The 12774-nt window shown below is 39.7% G+C and overlaps 1 protein-coding gene across 1 annotated transcript in view; it reads left to right on the top strand.

The window, feature by feature from the left end:
- Positions 1 to 4644: 4644 nt before the first annotated feature.
- Positions 4645 to 12774, top strand: part of POGLUT3 (protein O-glucosyltransferase 3) — a 573319-nt gene continuing 565189 nt past the window's right edge. The window contains exon 1 of the mRNA XM_044072624.1: positions 4645 to 5136. Within this exon, the coding sequence (XP_043928559.1) occupies positions 4908 to 5136 (229 nt within the window). The 5' untranslated portion in view covers positions 4645 to 4907. The remainder of the gene's footprint in view (positions 5137 to 12774) is intronic.

Below are 12774 nucleotides of genomic sequence, written 5' to 3'. Positions count from 1 at the left end.
GGTCAACTTTAAGGGGTGTCTTATTGATACAGTAATTAGACTGGGTGACAGTTTTCCCAAAAGGCACTATAATGCATTTATTTACATTGAGTTTTAGTCTGTGACTTTGGCAACAGTCATTTGTCTGTGTTAGACCCTCTTATAAGATGTTATGTCATGGGAGAATCTATGATAGATCCTAATTTGCAGTCATCTGTGAACTTGGTCAGCCAAAGGCCCCTGACATTAGCCTTTACCTCTGAGAAGCAGATGCCAAATAGGAGTCATCCCTACACAGAGTCCTAAGGAACCCGACAGGTGACCAATCTTTTAGTGGGGGTGGTATCACCAATCCTTGACTTCCTGGGTCCAGTCTATGAGCTAGCTGGCAATCCAGTGAGTTATGTAGGGCTTTATGCCTAGTTTGGTGAGTTTGTCAACTATACCCGTGCGGGATATTGTGTTATATTAAACACCTTAACCAGAGCCAGGTGGGTGGTGTGTACTATTTTCTCCTCATCCATTGTCTTGGTGAACTTTTTAAAGAAGTCCAGCAGGTTTAGTAATCCCCAAACTGGGGTGGGTCCAGTATCTGAAGGTTGCCTACGTCTTTGTTGATCATTTCCATAATTCATTCCATGGCTTTTCATGTTAGACTAGATAGACTAATAGGTCTGTAATTTCTGGGGTCATTTGATAGTTCACCTTTGTGAAGTGATTAACCAGTCCTCCATTTTTGTGGTACAAAGCCTGTTTTGAGGTTATAATTGAAAAGTGACTCAAGTGGTCCTGATAGGTCATGTTTCCAAGCTATTCAGGAGGCATCCCAGAATATTGTTGGGGCCCACTGAAGCAGTGTTTTGGCCTTAGGGACCACTATCATGACCTGCTTACTATTAATGGTTGGGGGTTTATGAGGGAAGGCAGGGGGAACAGGGGGAACGTTGGAGCTGAACTGGACAGCCAACAAATTTGCAATGCCAGTCTGCTTTTTGAAGGTGACACCATTTACCACCAGTTTGGCACACTGACATGTGCTGCCTTTGAGGTCTTAGACATAACTCTAGAACGCCTTATGTTGTCTTTAGCCTGTGAGGCTAACTTGACCTCATAAATGGCCTTGTTGAACTTAATTAGCCCTCTTGGTTTCCTGTTTAGTTTAATTAGAGTTTTCCTGTCATTATGTGAATTGCTCTTCCTGAATTTAGCCATGATTTTTTTTCATTTTGTTTTATACCATGTTAAGGTTAGGATTTCACTAGTGTGGTTTGCTTTTAGAGTTTGTTTTGGACTTACTTCTAGTAAGTACAACAGCCTCTATACAGCCATTTACATAGTTGTACAGAATCTCTTGTGAACAATTTCACATAGGTTGCTGTGAACTCGGGATTAGGGGATCACTAAATTTTGACAGACCATTACTTAGAGTGTAGTTTGCTTTGGAAAAATTCCTAACTGTTAAAGGGTTTGCTGGGGTTACACAGTTGATTTTTATTTTAAAGGGTACAGCTTTTTACTCTGACCTCACCAGTGAGGATGTGACATTGGGGGTAGGGGGTGCAGTGCTCTCCTATATTTGTGAGTACCAGGTCCAGTATGTTTAAACCTCTAGTGTGTGTGTTAAAGTCCAGGAATCATTTTGCCTCCGAGCATGAGGCATTGTGTGTTTGCCTAGTTAAATGTCTGTCATAAATAGGTTATTTGGTTTAATAGTGAGTGTCTTCAGTAGGTCTCAGTATGGACTATGGGATTCTAGAGACACAGAAGGTGATCTATAGCCTGCTAGGATATAGTATGGAACTTTGTCAGTGGTGATTTGCACATGGATGAATTCCAGGGGATCGTTCTGTTTAAGCAATGTAGATTTATGCTTGTTGCTAATATAGATTAAGACGACTCCACCTTTTGTCCCTATCTGTGCAGCTGATGGTCTAAATGTGTGGAAGACACTGAAACCTTACACTGCTGAAGTACTTCTGTGGATTTAAACCATGTCTCTGTAATGGCGCAGAGCTCTATATTCTTCACAATGCCGAAAGCTTGTAGGCTGTGGAGTTTTCTGTTTAGGCTCTTAGTATTAGGTTTCTTTATTGATTATGTCAGTAGGTTTTTCAATTTGGCATTAACTAAAAAGACTTTACGGGGTGGATAAAGTTTTAGCCAATATGAGAAGGGTAAGAGAGAGAGGTAAAGACCATCTTTTGCAAAGCAACATGGTTTTTAAACCATGCCCTCCCATGCTGACAAATATTGAATCCTCCTGGGAAGACACCAGAAACTAAGCCAATTATTGACGTCAGTCATCATTTGGTCGTAATGTGGCACCATCCCTGGTGAAGGTGCTGCTCAATGCAAAGCATATACCTGCCTGAGACACATATTGAGAGAGATCAACAATGTCTCTCTTCATGTAACCCTGATAAATACGTCTCAAGTCATTAACGCCCACATGGACTGTGACTGAATCATACAGGCACCTGTGGTGTAGTGACTCAAGTGTGTGCTTAATTTGATCTAGCCTGGCTCCACAAGCAACTAACTGTTATCTTCTCCTTGTTCAGTGTGGTTAGTGGGGCATCTGTGTGTCATACAATCGAGTCCCTATGACAAGAGCATTGGGTAATGTATTTGCCTGTCTTATGGGCGTTGCTGTTGGGGCTTCACTGGGTGTAGGCATATGTTTTTGGGTGATTGCATTAGAGATTGCTAAGGACAGACATTGCTGTTAATAGGCTTAGGAGTTCTTTGAGGTTTGGAAAGATTGCCTCAGCATAGGTTGGTCTGTGCGTCTGGTGGATACTGACTGTGGTGAATGTAGTGTGTGTATGTTCCTGAAAACCTTGTCTGTATGGGAGATTTTTGCCTCCAATGAAATTTTGTATGTGCATCGCTCACATAATGTGTTTGTTTCTTTAAGGATTAAATAGTTGTCTGTGAATATGAGACAATTGCTGCATAGTTTCAGGATGCCCATATCTACCAAGCTGGCTACAGAGACATTTGGAAATTGCATATCCATGTTGACCAGACCTGTATTTCAGTGGGCTACATACTGTAGGCCACGTACTGGGTTATACAGAGAGCTCCTTGGGTAGTCTTCGGGGTTTGACACTAAACTAGTTTAGATTTGATAGGCTGTTCAATGTGCAAACTAGCTGCTCTAAGCTTATCTCCACAAAACTGCTTTGTTTTAGCCACACCAACTTATTTGCATACTTCAACAGCAGTTATTAGATTCTACCACAGAGCTCTCAGTCCTCCCTAATTTTGCAGAACATCCCTGGTTTTAACCCATAAGCCGTGGTGGTACAGCGGTAGTGTTGTTACCTCACAGCAAGAGGTTCTCATGTTCAATTCTCCACTGGAGTGCCTTCTGTGTGCAGTCTGCATGTCCTCCCTGCAGTCGAGTGGCCTCCGAAAGACATGCGTGAATAGGCGTGCCTTCACTGAAGGATGGGTGTCGGGCTGGCAACTCGGCACCATAAAAATCTACTGCCAATCATTCATTAGCAGACTGGAGTTCCACTTTGGTGACCCATAACCGGGAAAAGCCGAAAAGACAAACAACATCCCTGGTTTTAACCCATATTTTGGTCCTGTCTTTCATAAAATGTTTTACTTTATGGTACATAATTAAGGACTGGAGTCAGTCAGTAATGCCAGGCATTACAGTTTCATACTTTTTGTTCAAAAAGGCATGTTGGTGTCAAACCTGTTTAAGTTTTAAAGTGAATTAGAGTAACATTTAAAACGATTTGGGACTTGTGTTACTCTTCTCTTAGTCCAGAATTCTTGAGCATAGAAGTTGAGTATGCTCCATAGTTCTTAGTCTCAACCTCTCACCCCCAGAATCAGTGGAAAAATCTAGACTTTTAAAAATATTAGTACTGTTCCCTTGACAACTTAGTAGTAGTACTGTTACATGAGAAGGTGACAGAACACGAGAATGTGAACATACACTTTCTGATGTAAAATAAATCTATAACTTTATCGTCATTATTCCTCCCCAAATCACTAGTTTTTGGAGGGACTGGGTAAAATTTTTAAATCAAGGCCAGTTGAGACATATAACTGTTTAGCTGCCCTTGGGTGTGCATGTTCACGGCCTGCGATACACACCGTTTTCTTTTTTCAATAATTTTTTATTTTTATATACACACTGTTTTGTAATAAGGGAATGGTCTGTAGACCGTCAGCTTTGTGCCCCTCGAGTGCCAAGACTGGCAAAGACTTTTCCAAAGCGATACTCTTGCCATTACCTTTCGTATAAACCCGAAAAGGTTTAGTGCATGCGACGTATTAGGCAACGCGGAATTTGGTTTCTGCATAAGTTTCCTGCCGTGTGCGGTATATGAGCCTTCCCCATCAACAATCGCATTACCGCTGAACTTTTCAAGCAAATACGCAGTAACACAAAAACTCATTGGCTAGTTAGCTTAACTTGGAATGTATTCCTACTTAAAAATAGTATATTCTTCCTTCAATAATACCAAGCCCTGAATTAAATATAGTATTATAAGAATGACGTGTGTTTAGTGCAGCGGTGTAAGAATACTTTCTAGGTTACATCGTGTCTCAAGACAAGTGGTCATTACACCACCCTATAAACCGATCCCTCTGAGGACTAAACCACTATCAGAGCTTGTTTCTCAATCGGAAGTATGTTATATTCGTACAGCTGTAAGAGAAAGTGCATCCACGCTGCTGCAATAATTAAAAGCACGATAGTAAACAGACTTTGCAATACATTTAGTTGCCTAGAATTTTTAGGATTCTTTACGGTTACTTCTTATTGGTGTTTGTACTGACCTATCAAGGCTGGCCAGATCTTCCGGAAAAGTTTGACAAAGCATGGGAAGTGTTTCAGTTTACTTCATTAGACGAACTTGTCTTTATTGATTTCTAAAGTATTAGACTTAGTCATAATTATGTCTAAGGAAATGAAAAATAACGTATGGAATACATGCTTATTTAAGGTTGCTAACCGCTGTTTGCTACAGTTCCTGTGGTTTGCAGTTGTTGCAAGTGTTGAAGATATTAGTCCGAAAAATACTCTGGTGTGGGGTCCAGGATTAAAGTCCCGTATTGTACTACCCGTGAGATACTTCTTCATTCAGACAGTCAACACTGCAGGGCAAAACTTCACTCAGTCACCAGGTATCATTTATTTACACCTTTACGTTCGACGAGCTAGAGAGACAATGTGCGGATCAATCGCTTGATATGCTTTTTTTCAGTGGAAGGGGCAGCAATTTTACAGTGTCAAAGTATTATCCATTATAATATTTACTATCATGTCTGCATCCAGGAAGCAAACATAACTAGGTATAGGTGTTAAGCTGGGGTGGGATAGTTAGCATTTGCACACGTTTGTAGCTGAAGGAAAAAAAACATTATAAAGTAGTTGACCAAATGAATTATAATCTCCTGACCCCATTGTTTTCAGTTTCCTCCATCTTTGTCATGTGCCTTTGCTCATAATCCTGTAATATTAATGATATAAAAAGACCTGGTGCAAGATTCTGGGTACCTTATTTGTTTTGTCTGCTTGTCCACAAGTTGCACTGTGTTGAAGGGATTGGTCATTGTAGTTAGAGTAATATTTATCAGGGTATATGCTTTAATTCTCAACTATGTCTAGCTAGTAGGATTTAGAAAAGAGCAGTTATGATTATTTTAATTGTATACACTTATTTACATTTGTTGACTGTGAATGTTTATAGTAATGGACAGTGATAGTAATGCAGAATACATATTTTATTGCAGTGATGAAACTATTTTTGGCTGCAGAAAATGAGCAGTAAATTCTGTTTGTTTAGTGAAGGTAGTGTCTTTTAGTGGCATGTCTTCTTAGGGATGAGTTCTTTTAGATTTTATCCATTGGGTGCTGCCATTGAAGGGAAAGCTTCCCTATAGCCATTTAACTATTGCTTATCCTATTGGGGACTTTATAGTGCCAGTGTTATTGTTTGTTTCATTGAAAATTTGAATAGCTTTTTTTTCACTCCAGAGCTAGACCTTCTTAAAATTGTGGTCTGGCTGTTTTCTGTTAAGTTCTCTTGTTGTGCAGAAGCATACATCAGTCTCGTTTCCAGACTACAAGAGATAGTCACCAAATTGCTGTCTATTAAGTGGGGAGAGGGCCACTTATTTTTCCCTTGTGTCCCTCATCTCTGCTGTATACTTAGTGATGATAGAAAAAAAACCCTGTTGTTATTCCTACCTTGCCTGACCATTGGGTGATAAACACATTTTGCATGCCTGCCATGCCCATACTTGAAGCTATTGAGTAAATTTGGCTTGTGCCAGTGTTGCTTTCATTAGGTTATAAGAGCTTGAGTGCATACTAACCATAGTTATTTACCAAGTTGTTGTGGATATTTCCAGATCTTGTGTATAACTAGGGTATGGAGGCTAAGATGAAGTCTGCCCGGATGTTTGAGGTAACTTGGTGGAATTTACTTAGATAGTGTTGCTTTTACTTTGCGTGAATTCATGTGATAACTTTATTTTTAACAATAAAAAATATTACAGTTTTTGTATTGGAACAAAATCTGAAACTTGCTAATATAATGTGCATTATAGAATGTCCTGCATTACTGTACACATAAAAGCCAGCAATCAGTTTGAATTATGTTTTGTCATCTGATTTTGTCATGTAAAATTATTTCTTTAAAATTCACTGGCAGGCTGTAAGCATTTCTAATTAATTGGAGAATTTAAATAACTTATTAGTTTATTGCGTAGAAAGGTTTGGAATGCTGGCTTTGTGTCATCCAAACAGGGTCTCAGTAACATACAATTCTTACTATAGCAGACTTGCAAATTTATAGATTACATTTCCTTTCAAGGGATATACACATTGCTTGCTTTTGAAGGTCAAGCGTTATAACAAATGCTTTAATTAAACAATCTTTTTGTAAAGATTAATGAGTTGTTTTTCTGGCTGCCAAGTTACATCATTCAGATCTAGAGCAGTGCCTTACAAATTGGATTATAAAAGAAAGTTCAGTTGTGTAAATTCTTACCATCATTTATTTGAGTAGGGATCCCCTGCCAAGGGTGGTCTGGCATCTGGCCAGTATACCAAAGCCTTTAGGATGCTTTAAGGTATGCCGTATGTCACACCTCTTTGGATGGCATACAGATGATGTCCAGACGTGCCATCCCCAGAGCTGAGAGCCCCCAAAGGAATGCCACTCCAAGGAGAAAGAGAGGTAATCAGTACACCCAGAAGACAAATTGACTAAGGGGAGGAGTGAGTGCTGCAACAGTAAAGAGAAGGGCATCTACCATTATGGTAAGATTTTACACAACTGCGCTATGTCCTTCCATTTCACTGTTGCGGTAATCATTACAATAGGGAGAGTGCCAAAGGTCAGGAAGAAGAGAGGGAAGAGAAAGGACCTGTAGAGCTCTCTAGGAAACCATGTAGATGGTCCTAGCACAACCAGCTCTATCTCTGGAGATTCCATCCAACTTGTAGTGCTTGGTAAATGTATGTACAGAAGTCCAGGTAGCTGCCTCAAAAATAGAAACCCTTGGAAAAAGCACCAACTTTAGTAGAATGAGCTTTAACAGACAAAGGAAGGCTCTTACCATGAAAGGATAACAAAAATAAATGGCTTTAGAAATCCAAGAAGAAATAGTTTGCTTGGTCACATCTAATCCTAAAGACCTAGGATGAAAGGAAGCAAAGAGCTGATCAAATTTCCTAAAAGTCTTAGTTTTATCCAAATAAAATCTGAGTTGTCTTTGCACATCCAACATGTGCAGCACCTTCTCACTATCAGATTGTGGAGAAGAGAAAAAAGTGGGCAATTGAATAGACTGATTAAGGGACAACTCATTCACCACCTTGGGCAAAAAAGAAGGATTAGTACACAGGGACACCTTGTCCTTATGAAACACACAAAAAAAAGGAAAAGCCATAAGGGATTGGAGCTCAGACACCTGTCTGGCAGAAGTAAGGGCTAACAAAAGTACAGTCTTCCAAGAGCAATGTTGTGGGGAAGCTGAAGCTGCAGGCTCAAAAGGAGCATGGGTCAGTTTTTCTAAAACAAAATTAAGATCCCAGGGAGGAGGAACAGGCTTCCATGGGGGTCCTAATATGAAGAACGCCCTTAAGGAATTGGGCTTCCTGGTCTCCTGCAGGACCCTTAGCATGTCCTCAGAAAAAAAGGTGTCTATGTGGAATCAAAATCCTGTTACCCACATTGTCAAATGAAGAGTGGACAGGTGGGGATGGATTACAGATCCCTTGTCTTGTGTAGGTCCACCTTATGAGGTAACTTTTGATGATTGTCCTTGACTAAATGCAGAAGAAGAGGAATCCAATGCTGTCTCAGCCAGATGGAAGTCACCAACAAGATTTTGGGAGCATCCTGTTGAATTTTGAACAGGACAGTTGGAATGAGAGAAAGGGGAGGGAAGGCATAAAGAAATATCCCCTTCTATGAAAAAGATAGGGCATCCACCTTCCAGGGACTCTAGCACAAAATAGAGGAAATTGTTTGTTCAGAGGGGAGGCAAAAAGATCTATTTGAGGAGTATCTCATGAGTGGACAGTGTCAAGAAGCACATCCCTGTGAAGCATCTATTTGTGGGATTGAGTTATGGACCTGCTCAGAGAATGTGCCACAATGTTTTCAGCTGAGGGAATGTAAACTTTCTGAAGAGTCACTTGATACTGTTTAGTAAGTTCCCACCCTAGGACTGCCAACTGGCAAAAAAAGATAAGACCTTGCCCCCCCCCTTCCCCCACCCTATTTGTTTACGTACCACAACACTGTGTTATTGTCTGTAAACACCTTTAGAGGTCCTGGGGAGAACAGAAGATGAAAAACCTGAAGAACCAGCAGAAGTGCTCTTATCTCTTTGACACTCATATGTTCTTTCTGTTGATGAGGTGACCCAACTCCTTGTGCATTTACAGAGCCAAATGCTGATACCCCCTCCCATGTCTGAAGTGTTTGTGAACAGCTCCTGAGAGGTGGATGAAAAGGCAGCCCTGGATTGAGAGTCAATTGCTGAATCTACCACTGAAGTTCCTTCTTGATTCAAGGCAGAAGAGGAACTACAAATTTGAGGGGATGAGCATGTTGAAGCCAAACTAACTTCAAAAACCACTGAAACTTTCTCATGTGGAGTTTGGCCAGAGGGAGCATAGGAATGGTGAAGGCCATGAAGTCCAGAGCTCTCGGAAATTCCTTGGCTGTTATTGAAGACAGAGTAAGAAGAGTCTGACAAAGGAATTGAGAGTTAAGGCCTTGGGAGGAGGCAGGGATGCCTGCATAGGCACTGTCTGGATCCTGCAACTCAGAAAGACATGATTCTGATAAGGAGTCAAAAAGGACTTTTTGAAATTTGTAGTGAACCCAAGGCTTTGCAGAAGGGAAATGGCAAAATGGAGATTTTACAGTAAGGTCTCTGGAGAGGCTGCCTGAAACGGAGGCTGTCCAAGTAGGCAAAGACTTGGACCCCCTTTTAGCCTGCAAAAGGCAATCACAGGAGTGAGGCATTTGGTGAAAACCCTCGGGGTAGTAGAAAGGCCAAAGGGCAAAGCAGAGAACTAAAAATACCAGGAAGCAACAGAGAAATGTAGAAACTTCCTGAAAAGGGAAAGAACTGGGATATGGAGATAAGCATCCTCGAGGTCCAGAGACATCATATAAGCCTAATGAAAAGAGGAAACAAATCCTGAAGGGACAATATTCAAAAAGAGGGAACCTTCAGAAAAGTGTTTAGATGAGAGAGGTTGTGAATTGTTCTCCAAGTACCTGCTTTCTAGAAACATTCTGGAGTAAAAATCCCTCCCCTTTTCGGACATTGGAACCTCTTCCATACTACCCTGGGTCAAGAGATCTCAAAGCACCCCTGGAAAGAAGGACAGCTGTCCTGAGGAATTCCAATAAAAGGGGGAAGAGATTTCCAGACAATGAAATACCCTTGGCGGATAATGGACAGAACCCAGGAGTCCTGAATAATCTTTAACCAAACAGGAAGAGAGAGAAAATCGAAGAGAAAGGAAAGTTGCGGGTAAGAATAGGATAGACAGCATCTGGTTTATCAGGAAAAGGAGACTTCTGGGGCAGAGAAGTCTGAGTAGCCTTAGCAGGAGGAGCCTGCTTCCCACCTTTTCTACCCTGGGGAGGGCGAGATTGTCTACTATCAAAGGCTGGCTTTTTGGGGTAATCTTTCTGAAATTTAGGTACAGGAGAAATAAACACATGTTTAAGTTCCTGTAAAGCTTTGCCCTTATCCTGAAGAGACTTAAAGCAGTAGCAGCTTCGCCAAATAATTGTTTATTATCTAGAGGAGCTTCTATCAACTTAGCCTTAATATCTTCAGGCAAAGGTTGAAGGCGAAGCCAAGAATACCTCCTCATCACAGATCCAAAAGCAGCAGTCCTAGAGGAAGCATCTGCTGCATCATAACTACACTTGATGGAATGATGAGTCACCTGGGAGGAAGTCCCTAACAGGGAAAGGGCAGTTGTTTTCCCTTCAAAGTCTGAAAGATCAGAAATCACCTGAAAGGTCTGGGAAAGAAAAAGCCAAAAAGTACCTGGACATATGGGTCTAATAACTGTCATCCCTAAAAGATGTAGAAGAGGTGTAATACTTTTTACCTAACCTTTCCATGGTTCTGCTATCTTTATCAGAAGGCAAAGAATTAGAAGGAAGCAGTTGAGGTGGCTTGTCAGAAGCCACAGACACCACCCAGGGATCAGCAGAAGGGAACTTATACAGAAATTTTACAGTCCTCAGGCACCCTATAAAACCTACCAGGTTTCTCGAGGGCAGAGGGCTGAGAGTCAGGAGCCTTAGAAGCATTAGAAAAAGCATCCAACAAAGCAGCTAAAACAGGAGGGACAGTATCATTTTTATACTTCAGAAACTTAAGCACAGTCCCATTTAAAAAAACTCCATCATTCTAGAGACTGTGTCCCCAAAAGAAATCTCAGAAGAAGTATCAGGACTAGTAGATTCTTCTTCCTCAGACCCATAATCTAAAGGAGAGCGAGTCTGAGAGGAGAAAGCAAGGGATTCCTCATCTGAATCTGCCTCCTCCACAGAGGAAGCCTGTTCTCTGGTTCTTTTAAGGAAAGTAGAGGATTGGGGGGGGGGCTGAAACAGAAACTCCCTGAGGAGGTTTTAAAGCTGTCAAAGCACTAAATAATCCAAACAAAAGAAACTGCCCAAAGGTACCAAAAAAATCCAAGTGAACTGCAGTAAATACGGAGAGGTAGCCACTTAGTAATCCAATGCGTTTATTTCAGCCACAAAACAAACAGAAAAGAATTGTACAACTAAACCATGAACGCCTTTAAAAAACTCGACACATGCATTTTCGTCTATTCATTTGACTTCATCAGATAGTTAGTATATCCCTCTATTTCATCAGTATATATATGTGTAACCCTTAATTATTAAACCTATAGGATACACTATCTCATTAAATTTCTGCCTATTTTAATTGGAAGCCATTGTATACACAAAAAGCAATTATAATGAATCTTAAAATCTTATGTTCTATACATTGTGTTAATTAAAAACGTTGTTTAGTTAAGACCAATTATTTCTAACCTTTTGTAAAAATTTATTATTAAAAAACTTTCATTAAAAACTTCGTTAAAAACTTCATGTTGTATTTAAAATGTTCCTTTTTCTAAATATATACAGTCCTTTCAATGTTAAATTCCATCTGCCATCTAGAGGCAAAATTTATTATTGTTTTTCTGCCCCATTCAAAGCTTTGCAGACCTTAGTTTCAGTAGTGGTAAAATAGAAATGTACTCATTTAACCCAGGAATTTTCCCTGCCTCTAAGGTTATTTGCCACCACAATTCTCTAAACTCTATTCTTTCTTCCCAAGGACCACCCTAATATCCTGTTGAATTTGTTCTAATACCATGAACTTGTATTTATATCCTGGGCATACCTTACTGTGTTTATATAAAGCATTGCACTCTTTCTCCATTGTTATTTCGTACATGTGCTCATAAATCCTTCTCTTTAACATTCTCTCGGTTTTTCCTATATAAAAGGACCCACATTTTTCACAAAAAGCCATATAGAGTATACCCCTGGATTCACAGTTATAATATTCTGAACTGTAAATCCATCTTTTTCTACTTTCCAAATAATAATTATCTTTATTTATTATATATGCACATTGACTACAATGTCCGCATTTGTATGTACCTATTCTGTTTCTATTGAAGTTAAATTTCTTTTTGTTTTCTATAATATTTCTAATACTCTGTGAATTCTTGTAAATTATTTTCCTATGTATCTTAGATAAATTCACTATATCTGTAAAGGCTATAAATTTCTCCCATTCCTTCAAAAATATATTTTTGATGTTATTATTTAATCCGTTGTATTCCAGTATTAAAGCCTGTTGGAATTCCTCTCCATTATGTTCCTTATTACTAATGCTTTCCCTCTTATTTGTATCACTAGTTTTTTTACTTTTGTAAATAGGTGCAAATTTAGTTTTTCTTCCTTCTTCCACTTCTTTCCTAATTTGTTTGATGAAATTCAGGGGGTAACCCCTTTCTACAAACATTTTTTCTAGTAGTTCACATTCGTCTTTAAAATCGTTGTCTAAACTAGTCATGCGACTGCCCCTAACAAATTGTCCCTTGACAATGTTTCTTTTACAATGAAGGGGGTGTGCACTCTCAAAATGTAGAAAGGAATTGCAAAATGTATTTTTTCTATATATTTTGGTTTCTGATTTTTGCCCCACTTTATAAACTTGTAAATCCAAATACTGTAATTCATTTTC

The sequence above is a fragment of the Protopterus annectens genome, chromosome 5.part0 (assembly GCF_019279795.1).
Source record: "Protopterus annectens isolate FY-2018-M chromosome 5.part0, PAN1.0, whole genome shotgun sequence".
Lineage (NCBI taxonomy): Eukaryota > Metazoa > Chordata > Ceratodontiformes > Protopteridae > Protopterus > Protopterus annectens.
Note: the sequence above shows the minus strand (reverse complement) of the source record. Positions and strands in the feature narration are given on the sequence as shown.